Source organism: Saccoglossus kowalevskii, chromosome 17, assembly GCF_978046115.1.
Source record: "Saccoglossus kowalevskii chromosome 17, keSacKowa6.1, whole genome shotgun sequence".
NCBI classification, from domain to species: Eukaryota; Metazoa; Hemichordata; class Enteropneusta; family Harrimaniidae; genus Saccoglossus; species Saccoglossus kowalevskii.
In genome coordinates, this window is record NC_140657.1 from 23,679,630 (window position 1) to 23,693,707 (window position 14,078).

The window sequence follows — 14,078 nt, forward strand, 5'->3', positions numbered from 1 at the left end:
CTACCAGGTAAGACGCTTACATTGAGAGGTATATCTATGCTAGGTGGTGGCTCTGAAAATGAAATACAATAGAAAGAGGCATGCAACAGTTACTAATGGGTTTCAATGAACACTTTTTTTTCAGGTGTGCATGTTTACCCTTACCACCACCAGTTCCCTCTTTTCATCACAAAATAGTCCCATTTATAGTCTGCACTTTCCTTCAGACTTTCTCACCCAAATTTGTCTGCACATTTTTCTTATATTCTCCATTATTTCTGGAAATGAACCCTAATTTTGGAGTCAACAGACAAAATTTGAATCAATTTTCAGTTTTTACTCAAAATATTTGGCTATTTTTTAACCAATCTTCTGAAGGAAAATGCAGCCTATAAACAGTACTATCGTAAAAACTCTAAAATTTCACCAACACTAAAAATTCAGCCACCTACCGTTAAAGTCCTAATATAAACCGTGGTTTATATTACAATGTATCAATTTAAAAATTGGGATCAAAAGCTCAAGTTCGGGGTGCGGTTTCTATTACGTACATATTGCAATCACTAAATGGGCGTGGTCATTTTTTGCCCACAACACTTGCACAAAACAAACAATACACCGTACAATCTCTTGAATAGGCGTCAGGGAAGATCGAGAGTCTTTACTTTGGTTCTAAAATAGGCGTTACGAAATGTTACAGTTACAGTCAATCAAAAAAACTGTACACATGATAAAAAAATACTAACTATATTTAATGTAATAATTTTTTTTTTAATTTTCTTGTTAACGAAAAGTATATTCTAACAGAAGTTTCAAGTAAAAACAAACATGAATGCACTGCTTAGTAGCACATGATCACAGAACGGTAGCACAATCCGGCCATGCTGTGGTTCACAAGTGAATAACTTACTTGTTTTCGAAGTGTTTAAATTGGCAATTATTATTCATTAGTCATTACAATAACGCACGAAAAATAAATCCGTTTCACCGTAAACGAATGATTTCAGTCACATGTAAACGGTCGATACGATACCGACCGTGTTTTTGAATGCACACGTGACGTTTTATTGACCGAATAGGTCATGTCGCTAATTAACCAATCAAAATGCTGGATGGTGCCCACGTGTCTAAATTACATAGTCATTTAAATATGTTAATGAAAGTTCAGCGACCTCATGGTGAACACGGAAGAGATTTACCGATAATGTAGTGCGATGTATTGGCTTTGATTTCCATGGGAAAACAACATGATTTTGTTTGCAAATCAAGAAATTATTTGTTTTCGAAAGATAAACTGAGCATTGAAGAAGAATTTAACACTTTTACGGTGATAACAGCTCATTGTCGAAAACTTACGAAACACAGACGTATTCAGAAAGAGTATTGACAGAGGTTGCCGCCGGGGGTTGCCGACAGAACAAAAGCAGTTTCATTGCGTGTCTGCCATCCTATCACCGCTGAACAATAAATAGGTGTGAATATTTTTAGGCACGTTGTCAAAACAAATAAATAGGTTTAGGAACAATGCCGTTTTGGACCAGCTGGTTGAAACAATGAAGTCAGTCACGGTCTTGTTGAATTGGGGGTGCGGTTAGTAATTAGTTAGGTAGTTAGGTACTTTTCAAGTTTTCAATTTTTGTTAAGAACTCTTTAACCCCAAAGCTGGAATTGGGGGTGTGGTTACTATTACATATGCGGTTTATATTAGGACTTTAACGGTATTTATTTGACGGATTTTTTGTCATTTGTAGACCTCCAAAATTTCAACTTCACCAGAAATTGCTCACTTATTTTTCCTCAAAGAAATTGTTTAAAGACATGACTTTCTATAACTATTCTATTTCTGCAACTGTATATAACCCAACTTCTATATCTGTTGAACTTCAACTCTAAAAAATTTAACTGGCCGAAAATTTGTAGTTACTTTGTATTCTAAAAACCTGGCCGTTCTCCAAAAACAACTATTTAAAAGTGGTCAAAACTTTTTACGGTGTTTTGTGGATTTGTGATGAAAAAAGAGACTTGGTGGTGAAACGGAAAATCATAATTTTTTTAAGCTTTTTCCTATACCATAGTATGCTTACCTGTTACATCTAGGAATGTTGTAGCTTGTCCTTCTCCAGCGGTACTTTTAGCCGTACAAGTATAGAAGCCTTCCGAGTATGTGTTTACATTACTGATTTCCCATGTAGCTTCTCCAGAATCTCTGCAATAAAGTTTATAATGTATTAGATCAACTCAGTGAAGACATGATGGGCAGCATATCATCTTTATCTTTTCAAAGTTGTTTCAACAAATCACTGATATGACACAGTCCCTGTTGTGCAACAATAAACAACATTTAAACCTGACAGCCATTTTAAAATCAGAACTTGTCTGACTGACGCCATTCATCCATTTTCCCACCATGAAACAAATACATGTGCATAAGTGTGACATGATGTACACATATGAATAATGAATACATATCGGTTCAATATTAAATGCTTGGATTTGTTCCAGTTGAGAAAATTTTACTCAAGTTACTATGAAATCTATCCATTTTCATTAGAAATGGCTGATGCGAAATAAGAAACACTGGCACACACTTTTTGGGATATTTAAAGCGGGAGTCACCTGCATGCGTCAAATGACCATAACGTTTTATTGTTTACAAACAAACGTCTACCCATGAGCCTTTGCATTTTTAGCGTGTATTGTTATTGTCGATTGGGACTCAATTCCCGTGATTGCGCAGGTGACGACCCTCTCACTTTAAACTTTTCACCACCATATTTTCTCGCCCAAATTTTTCTGTACTTTTTTCTTTTTACATGTATCCTTCAATATGAAACCGTAATTTTGAAGCCAACAGACACAATTTTAGTAAATTTTCAGTTTTTACTCAAAAAGTTTGGCTATTATTATCCAATTTTTTTGAAAGAAAGTGCAGACTATAAACAGGACTATTTTGTGAAATTAAGATGAAGGGAGAGAACTGGTAGTGAAAGGTTAAATGTTACACAACAAAATCACCAAGTATTTGCATAAATGGTATCACAGCAGTAATTTGGGCTCAATGGATTAAGTTTTTTTTTTAGCATGAATATGCACTGTCATAATTAAATTTGAATACAAACAAGTTTTAAGATTGAAAGATCAGTGAAAATCAGTCCACAAAAACTCCATGATTGATGTAATTATCTTACAAAAACATTGGTGCCTAATTTGAATCGATAAAATAGTAAATATACTCGTTCAGTCTGAACTGTGTCTACTCTATCAAATACTGTCACACTCATCATCAAAGTTATACTATTTACCATCTTGAGATTTGATACATGCATAGTAATGAGATAATGTCGAATGATGAACTAAGAAGGCATAGAGTTCAAATATTGTGTTACCATGGAGATCAACACTCACTATTTGACATATTAGACGAGAAAATAACTGATGTTTCAATTTTTGAGAAAAATTTGAGAATCACTTCAACTGAATTACAAAGTATGGCAGCAATATTTGAATTATTTCTTTCTTTACAATATCATGAATAAGATTGCAATCATCGCATGCATAATTATGTATTATAATTATTAAGAAGTTTGATGTCTTTGAAGTGTGTTTTAAATTACTAGTAGTATTATAAAATTGTGTTCCTGTGAATTTTGCTTTACGAAAGTTATTTACTTTGACAGAGAAAGGTTATGACAACCATGTTATTGTTATTGTATTCTTTCAAAATGTGAATGCAACATTGTGTCTGGTAATGTATTTTTGTTTCCATAACTTTGGACTAAACAGAATATTCTATCAGCTTCAGATCTTGATCAAAAGATTGGCACCCAAAGGGTTATTCATAGTGTTTAAATCAATTCTCTGACATCTTGTTTTCTGTTAAGATAGCTTATATATTTAATTGGTATGTTTGAAAATGTGTATTAGAAATTACTCCTTAAGTATTAAGTAAATTGTGCAACAGTTCATCCATGGGTTAACATTGAAACCCAGTCAAGTATTCCCATGGGATTTGGGAGATACAATACTAATGATACAGATTAAAAAATTTGTTAAATAGAGCACATACCATAATGTAGTATATTCTTCATGGATTAGTGACCTTTGACTGCATATATCAACAATGTGATCAGTCAAGTATAAATCATTTTTATCTGAATATTTTGGACTACTACTTTCACAATCTTTTGAAGGACATTTTCGTTCCAACTCTGGAAAGATTTTATACTGATGAATAAATTGACCAAATTTGATAATGTTTTGATTAGAACTACTCAAGTTATCATGTACACATTGACAATTATTAACAACGATAGAAATTTTCCCCTTATATACTTTTCTCTTAAAATATTTTATCAGATTTTCACAATTTTTGCATGAAATTTTAATACAGGACATTTGTCATTCATACTAAGAGAAGACTTTATACTGATGTATAAGGTGACCAAGTTTGATAAAGTTTCGAATAGAATTAGTAAAGTTATTTTGCACACAGTGACAATTTTTAATGACAACAACGACGACGACGACATCGCCGGACAGAAATTTGTTCCTTAATATACCTTTCCCTTCCATCTTTGATGATACAGGCAAGGTAATAATGTTATCTGTTACTTACGCATAATACAGTGGTTTGGAAATGTTTCCCTTAATATACCTTTCCCTTCCATCTTTGATGATACAGGCAAGGTAAAAATGTTATCTGTTACTTACGCATAATACAGTGATTTGCCAAGAGGAGATGAGTCTTTTTCCCAAAGCACTGTATACGGTATCAAGCTATCTACGTTACATGTAAGCGTCGCTGTATCTCCATAATATCCTGGTGTTTTAGTGGTCGTTTTAACACGTGGAGCAACTGACAAATAAAAACAAAGTAGATCATAAAATTGCTGTTCTTTCAAACCACAAAATCATTAAAATTCTGTATTTAGGATATATTTTTGAAACCCTCATTTTTGACGAAAACCGACTGATGACGCTATGACTTAAAACTCGTCTATTCACTCCTATGTCATCAAGTACTGTAAAACATGTCTTTTTCGCGAGCATGTCTTATGCAAATTTAGCGAGAGAACTGATTCGCTAATTCACGATGTCGCTAATGACTTTATTATAAATTCAAAATGGCCAGGCTTGGAGATTTGTATACAGTAATCTGGAACATAAAAATATGGGGCGCTTCCTAATTACACTTGACAGTTTTCTTTGTTTTTATGGTGATGATAACTGCGCATTTGTTTTGGCAGGCGACAGACAAGTATTGTGAAAACAGGAAATCAACAATGACAAGATAGATTCGCTAAATCAACATTTCGCTATTACGTCATTTTACCACAATTCGCTAAACTTGCATGTCACTTTTTCAACATGTGTTACAGTATGTTACTATTTATTTTCACTGACATTTAATTTCACTATTTTGATGTTTTTGAGATTAATAACTTACTAACTTCACAAATTTGTCAAGGAAACAATGAGTTTTATTGTTATTTTACATGTTCCCATGAATTTAATTTAGCTTATCAGCAAAAAATAGCAAAAGTAAAACTCGATGAATAAGTAATGCATTTAAAATACACAATATATTTCATGTACAATCAAATGGTTATCATTAAAACAAATGATAACATTTTCTTGAATTTTGCAATATGGTTTTATTTTATGGTTTTGTTCACAAAACCTAGATAAAAATATATGGTCACCAAACTACTTTTCGCACAAAGCACGAGTGATATTGGTGATTTTTGAGATATTTACCATTGGTTTCTATGGGAAAAGGTTTCCACTATATCTCAAAATTTTATTTTAGTTACCACACATGGTGACAAAATTATATATAGAATTTAATATTTTAATATTTTTTTAAAGGTATCATATTTGCTCTGTTAGAACAAATCTCCGATGAAGGTCATATAAATTAACAAGCAGCCTGTTGACTGAGATAGCTCCGCTGTTAGCAATGCACATTTCAATTAAAGAACAGAAGATATCATTAGAAAATGAACAATATGTATACCGTTAAAGTCCTATTATAAACCGCGGTTTATATTACAATGTATCAATTTAAAAATTGGGATCAAAAGCTCAAGTTCGGGGTGCGGTTTCTATTACGTACATATTGCAATCACTAAATGGGCGTGGTCATTTTTTGTCCACAACACGTGCACAAAACAAACAATACACCGTACAATCTCTTTAATAGGCGTCGGGGAAGAGTGAAAGGCCTTATTTTGGTTCTAAAATAGGCGGTACGAAATGTTGAAAAATTACAGTCAATCAAAAAAAAATTCCACACGATACAAAAAATACTCAGTATTTTTAATGTAATATGCATTTATTTTTTTAATTTTCTTGGTAACGAAAAGTATATTCTAACAGAAGTTTCAAATAAAAACACGAATGCACTGCTTAGTAGCAAATGATCACATAACGGTAGCTCGATCCGGCCATGCTGCGGGTCACAAGTGAATAACTTACTTGTTTTCGAAGTGTTGATATTGGTGATTATTATTTAGTAGTGATTACAATAACGCACGACAAATAAATTCGTTGAATTTTTATAAAATGCAAGTAAAATTCAACTTAGTTTCCCCGTAAGCGAATGATTTCAGTCACATGTAAACAGCCGATACGATATCCAGCATGTTTTTGAATGCTCACGTGACGTATTATTGACCGGATAGGTCAAGTCGCTAATTAACCAATCAAAATGCTGGATGGTGCCCACGTGTCTAAATTACATAGCTCATTTGAATATGTTAATGACAGTTCAGCAACCTCATGGTGAACGCAACACGGAAGAGATTTACCGATAATGTAGCGTGATCTTTTGCCTTTGATTTCCATGGGGAAACGGCATGATTTTTTTTTTAAATCAAGAAATTATTTGTTTTCGAAAGATAAATTATTCTTCAATGCTCAGTTTAACACTTTTACGGTGATAAAAGCTCATTGTCTAAAACTTACGAAACGCAGACGTATTCAGAAAGAGTATTGACAGAGGTCGCCGCCAGAACAAAAGCAGTTTCCTTGCCTGTCTGACCGCCGGTGGTCTGACATCTGATCACCGCTGAACAATAAATAGGTGTGAATATTTTTTGGCATGTTGTCGAAACAAATGAATAGGATTAGGAACAATGCCGTTTTGGAACAGCTGGTTGAAACAATGAAGTCAGTCACGGTCTTGTTGAATTGGGGGTGCGGTTAGTAATAGGTACTTTTGAAGTTTTCAATTTTTGTTAAGAACTCTTTAACCCCGAAGCCGAAATTGGGTGTGCGGTTACTATTACGTATGCGGTTTATATTAGGACTTTAACGGTAGTATCAAAGCAACGGTACTTGCTGTTTTCAACAAGAATTCAAAAATAACACTTTTCATCAAAAATGACAAAAATAATCATCAAAATTAGATAATTGAAGATATCACCACGAAATTAACAAATCTGAAAGAGGTCCACATGTAGTATCTATATATGTAATATCAAAGCAATCAGACTTGTGGTTTTTTACAAGAAGTCGAAAATATCACTTTTTACCAAAAATTACAAAAATATTCACCAAAATTAGAGAATTAAAGATATCATCATGAAATATACAAATCTGAGAGGGGTCAACATATAGTATCTATATATGTAATATCAAAGTGATCGGACTTGCGGTTTTTAACAAGAAGTCAAAAATATCACTTTTTACCAAAAATGACAAAAATATTCATCAAATTTAGAGAATTAAAGATATCATTACAAAATGAACAAATCTGAGAGAAGTCCACATGTAGTACCTATATATGTAATATCAAAGCAATCGAACTTGCGTTTTTTTTTACAAGAAGTCGAAAATATCACTTTTTACCAAAAATGACAAACATTTTCAACAAAAATAGAGAATTTGAGATTTTGACATGAAATGAACAAATCTGAGAAAGAACCATCCAAGGCACTTGCATATCAAATTTGAAAACATTCTGACTTGCGGTTTTGAAGAAGAAGTTGAAATTGTAAAGTTGACGCCGCCGCCGCCGATGACGACGACAGACAATCAGTAATATGAACAGCTCTGCTGTGTCGACTTTGTTGACAGCGGAGCTAAAAACTGAATCACTAAAATATTACTTAATATCCCCATAGAAACAAACTTAATGAAGCAAATACGATGAATTTAATACTTCGTACAATCTACCTCAAATCACATTTTAACCAATATCTCCCAAAATGACATGACACACCAAAATTAAACTCTGTCATGAGGATAAATTGATTGTTAGTTCGATTGAAAACTTAATATAATAAGTTTGGGAAAAATTGACAAACAATTATCAGTTATCATGGACTCAAGAACAAGCAGCCTATCGGCTGAGATAGCTCCGCTGTTAGCAATGCACATTTCAATTAAAGAACTGAAGACATCATTAGAAAATGAACAATATGAATAGTGTCAAAGCAATCGGACTTACAGTTTTTAACAAGAAGTCGAAAATATCACTTTTACCAAAAATTACAAAAATATTCACCAAAATAAATTAATTAGAGAATTGACGATATCATGACAAAATGAACAAATCTGAGAGAGGTCCACATGTAGTACCTATATATGTAATATCAAAGCAATCGGACTTACAGTTTTCAACAAGAAGTCGAAAATAACACTTTTTACCAAAAATGACAAAAATATTCACCAAAATTAGAGAATTGAAGATATCATCACGAAATGAACAAATCTGAGAGAGGTCCACATGTAGTACCTATATATGTAGTATCAAAGCAATTGGACTTGCGGTTTTTAACAAGAAGTCGAAAATATCACTTTTTACCAAAAAAGACAAAAATATTCACCAAAATTAGAGAATTAAAGATATCATTACAAAATGAACAAATCTGAGAGAGGTCCACATGTAGTACCTATATATGTAATATCAAAGCAATTGCACTTGCGGTTTTTAACAAGAAGTCGAAAATATCACTTTTTACCAAAAATGACAAAAATATTCACCAAAATTAGAAAATTAAAGATATCAACATGAAATGAACAAATCTAAGAGAGGTCTACCCAAGGTACATATACACCAAGTATCAAAGCATTCAGGCTTGTAGTTTTCAAGAAGAAGTCGAAAAAGTAAAACATTGACACGGACGACGACGGACAATCACTCATATGATAAGCTCCGCTCGACAAAGTCGACAGCGGAGCTAAAAATGTTAACGATGACAACGACGTCGAGAGACATGGTCATCATTTAGGATAAAATACATACCTGGCTTTAGCGGACTGACTGCAGTTGAAGACAATCTATGAAACAAGTAATTTTGTTTATCAATACCCGATACTCGCAGATGAAAAAATTCACTTGGAGGAAGAAACATCGGTATAGTATAGATGGAAGGATTTGAAACATTGAGTTGTAAGGGGAATTCACGTATTGTTTGTCCTTGAAGATTTAGAAGTTCTAGTTTAGTGAAAACGCCAGGAGGTTCCAGACCAGTTGCATTTATTATCATGTATGTCGGGATACCTGTAAATTAAATTAAATTAAATTAAATTAAATTAAATTAAATTAAATTATTAACACTACATAAAATGAATTTACAATGCACCAAAACATCAAAACAAAGTTTTGTTTTGTGGACAAATATTGCCAAATTAATCTAATTATATGTAAAATATATGTCCATTTTTCAACATTGGCTGGCCAACATTCAATCTAAATTGGTAAATATTGAATCTAAATTGGTCAAAATCAAATCTAAATTGGTCAAATTTGGATTTAAATTGGTCAATATATCAGATATAAATTGTCTATATCAAATCTAAATTGGTCAAAATTGAATTTAAATTGTTCAAAATTAGATTTGACTTGGTCAATATTGAATTCAAATTTGTCAAATCAGATTTAAATTGGTCAATATAGAATCTAAATTGGTCAAAATTGGATATAAATTGGTCAATATGAAAATTAAATTGTCAATATCAGATCTAAATTGGTCAAAATTGGATTTAAATAAGTCAATATCGGATATAAATTGGTCAATATCAAATCTAAATTGGTCAAAATTGGATTTAAATTGGTCAATATCAAAGTTAAATTGGTCAAAATTGGATTTGACTTGGTCATTAATGAATTTAAATTGGTCAAAATCAGATTTAAATTGGTCAACATAGGATCTGAATTGGTCAATATCGAATCTAAATTGGTCAAAATTGGATTTAAATAAGTCAATTCCGGATATAAATTGGTCAATATCAAATCTAAATTGGTCAAAATTAGATGTAAATTGGTTAATATCAAAGTTAAATTGGTTAAAATTGGATTTGACTTGGTCATTAATGAATTTAAATTGGTCAAAATCAGATTTAAATTGGTCAACATAGGATATAAATTGGTGAATATCGGATATAAATTGGTCAACATAGGATATAAATTGGTCAATATGTCATCAAAACCAAGGTGCCTACAAATAAAATATCAAAGCAATTGGGCTTGCCATTTCGAAAATAGCATTTATTAGCAAAATTTACAAAAAAAATAGATTAAAATTCTAGAATTAAAATGAACAAAATCTGACTGAGGTCCAATCAATGTGTCTATAAGTAAAATATCAAAGGAACTACAATATAGTTATTTTCAAGTGGAAGTCGAAAACAGCATTTTTTACTGAAAATAAATATTCACTAAAATTAGAGAATTAATTTTTTTATCACAAGAGAACTACCCAAGGTACATTTGTAAGTATGAAAAACATACAGTATGTGATTTTTAAAGATGAAGTCCAAAATGTGAAGTTGACACCAACAGATACCAGCCAATGAACATCAGTAATGATAGCTCCACTCAACATTACCAATAGTATGTTGTACCAACTCACCATCAATTGGTCGATGCAAAGCATCTTCAAGCCTAAATACAGGTTTTTTTGAATAGCCCGGCACAAAGTCCAATGTACTGAGACCAGTTACTCGTAGTTGATTGGTTGACTGACTGCTAGCCGTCAATTTCCATGATCCCGGTTTAGGTTCTTTTACAGTTACGATATAAACATTGTCAATTCCTAGTAATTCCACCAATCCATTTTCCTTTGTTATTTCTTGACCTGTGAAACATTGTTATACAAAAATGTTATTAAACAAATTTACGAGGACATACTGTAAATGAACTAATTATTCACTAGATTTTAATATATTCATAAATGCTATATTTTCGCTGATCGGTAAAATTCATTAAATCAAATCCATGTGAACATTGTTTCCTCGCCAAATTTGTGAAATTAAGACCAAGTAAAATTGCTCAAAATATCAAAATAATGAAATTAAATAGCAGTAAAAATGAATGGTTTTACAGTAATGTCACATTGACTCGGTTTTGTCCGTGAATGCCCACAAGCAGATCTAATTATAATGGGTTACAAGAACAATGGTGTGTTTTTCGGCTAAAAATAAGTGGAAGGCCCCTTCCACTTATTTTGGGGAAATATTTTAGGAAATATCAGATCTAAATTGGTTTAAATTTCTTCTAAACTGGTCAATATTGAATTTATATTGGTTGCACAAATTTTTGTAGAACTTGAATGCCTGCCATAACATAAACTAAAACATTGACAAATCAGAAAGTTTTCCTTTGAGCTTTCTAACAACATAAATCGTATGTTTGTCAAATACTGTAAAACATGTTGAAAAAGCGACACACTATTTTAGCGAATTGTGGTAAAATGACGTAATAGCGAAATGTTGATTTAGCCAATCTCTCTTCTCTTTGTTGATTTCCTATTTTCACAATACTTGTCTGTCGTCTGCCAAAACAAATGCGCAATCATCACCTCCATAAAAACTGTGTAATATGGAAGTGCTCCAGATTATTACATTTTCTGTGTTGTTTATAAAGTGTGTGTGTGTGGAGAAAAAGATGTTGTTTGGCCGCCATTTTGAATTTATAGGGAAGTCATTAGCGACATCTTAAATTAGCAAATTAGTTCTCTTGCTAAATTTGCTAAAAAGACATGCTCGCAAAAAAGACATGTTTTACAGTAGTCCAAGAATGCAAATAGAGTGTACTTCTGTTGTTCACACACTTGAAAGGGCTAAATAGAGTGTACTTCTGTTGTTCACACACTTGAAAGGACTATGCATTCTCATGGTACTAAATTTACACATAAAGGTTTTTAGAAACCCTGTTTGATGATTGGATACCAATTTTTTATGTAAAAGATGCCTCCAGGACCTAGCTAACTCACCAAATATATCTCCTTCTTATACATTAGACCTTTTTTCGTTCACTTCGAGATGCTGTGTTATGCGTGGAATTGAACGTAAAAACAGGACAAACAAAGGTCATAGCGTTGTAGTGGCGACAAACATCGTGTGGGATTTGACAAAAGCGAAAGTATTTTGGGGGATATTTCCATGCTTAATTAATAATGTGCTGTACACATTTGATGATGGCCAATTTTGATGAAGTAAGGGTATTCAAACGCAATATTCCCCTGTCAAAAATCGGCGTTTCGATGTGAGCTACGAAATTAAGGAATTCAAGTTCAAAATCAAATCTTTCTATTTTTGCGGCAGACGTTCGCTGTATGTCTTTCAATCAACTCACAAGATCTTGCAGTTGAACAGAAAATAGCCTATTATGATAGATGTATTGTCCTTACCCATAGGATCTATCAAGGAAATTGATGGATTGTCCCCGCTCACACTAACAACAAATTCTCTTAGTGCTGGATCCACTGGTAATACAAAAACTTTAGATCCGCTTTCTTCATTATTTACTGCCAGTAAATGAACCTTTCTTGCTTGGATTGATAAACTTACAAACGTTAATACCTTAAATAACATAAAAAACACAAGTCATTGAAAATGACACAGTCCCCATTAAGTTCTCTTTGTGCTCGTCATATTAAAGCAGAGGGGTTGTCGTGAGTGTGTCCTTAAAACTTGAGTTCCAAGTGGCGTATACAACAGATGGTTTATTTACATCAAAACACGTGTTTCGTGTCATAGTAATATGGCCAAAATAAAAACAGCCGTTATTCGGCCATCTTTGATCTGATTATGAAACACACTGATATGTATGATGTATGTGCCAAATCGAATGAAAATGGTACATAAATTGTGGAAATATAGTAGTAAGGCCAAAAAGTCAGATGGCTGTCAATCGGCCATCCTTGACCAGATTTTGAAACAAATTGTCATGGACATGCATCCTAACATGTATAAAGTACATGTATGTGCCAAATTTGAATGAAAACTGACAGAGCACGTCCAAGATACCGCATAAAAAACAAAAACAAGATGCCTGCCAGTCGACCATCTTTGATCCAATTGCGAAATAAATCGTCATGGACATGTATCCTAACATGTATAATCTATGTACCAAGTTTGAATGACAACTGACAAAGCATGTTCAAAATACAACATTTTCAAAAAAACAAGATGGCTGCCAGTCGGCCATTTTGAATCGAATCGCTAAACCACTGCATGTGCATATGTCCCACATAAGGTACTAGGCACATGCAAATAATGAACGGAATCGGTCCCCAGGATTCTGAATTCTGACGTTGGACAGACTGACGCACGAACAGACAGACACACGGACGGACAGACTCAGGAACTCACGGACGGTCGGGGGCATGTATCCTAACATGTATGATCTATGTACTAAATTTGAATGAAAACTGACAAAGCATGTCCAAAATACAACATTTTCAAACAAGCAGCCTCTCGACTGAGATAGCTCCGCTGTTAGCAATGCACATTTCAATTAAAGAACAGAAGATATCATTAGAAAATGAACAATAAGTATAGTATCAAAGCAATGGGACTTGCTGTTTTCAACAAGAATTCAAAAATATCATTTTTCACCATAAATGATTGTGGTTTTTAACAAGAAGAAAATATCACTTTTTACCAAAAATGATAAAAATATTCATCAAAATTAGAGAATTTAAAATATCATGAAATGAACAAATTTGAGAGTGGTCCACATGTAGTACCTATATATGTAATATCAAAGCAATTAGACTTGCGGTTTTTAACAAGAAGTCAAAAATAACACTTTTTACCAAATATAGTTGAACTCTGGTGACCTTGCCCTTTGTTATATAATATAATTC

The 14,078-nt window shown here is 32.9% G+C and overlaps 1 protein-coding gene across 1 annotated transcript in view; it reads right to left on the reverse strand.

Annotated features, from left to right (window-relative positions):
* Window positions 1-2,043: 2,043 nt before the first annotated feature.
* Window positions 2,044-14,078, reverse strand: part of LOC146732759 (hemicentin-1-like) — a 41,329-nt gene continuing 29,294 nt past the window's right edge. Inside the window, exons 4-8 of the mRNA XM_085491942.1 lie at window positions 12,618-12,789; window positions 10,839-11,063; window positions 9,230-9,487; window positions 4,690-4,834; window positions 2,044-2,185 (exon numbers count right to left, since the gene is read on the reverse strand). Of these exons, the coding sequence (XP_085348068.1) occupies window positions 2,044-2,185; window positions 4,690-4,834; window positions 9,230-9,487; window positions 10,839-11,063; window positions 12,618-12,789 (942 nt within the window). The remainder of the gene's footprint in view (window positions 2,186-4,689; window positions 4,835-9,229; window positions 9,488-10,838; window positions 11,064-12,617; window positions 12,790-14,078) is intronic.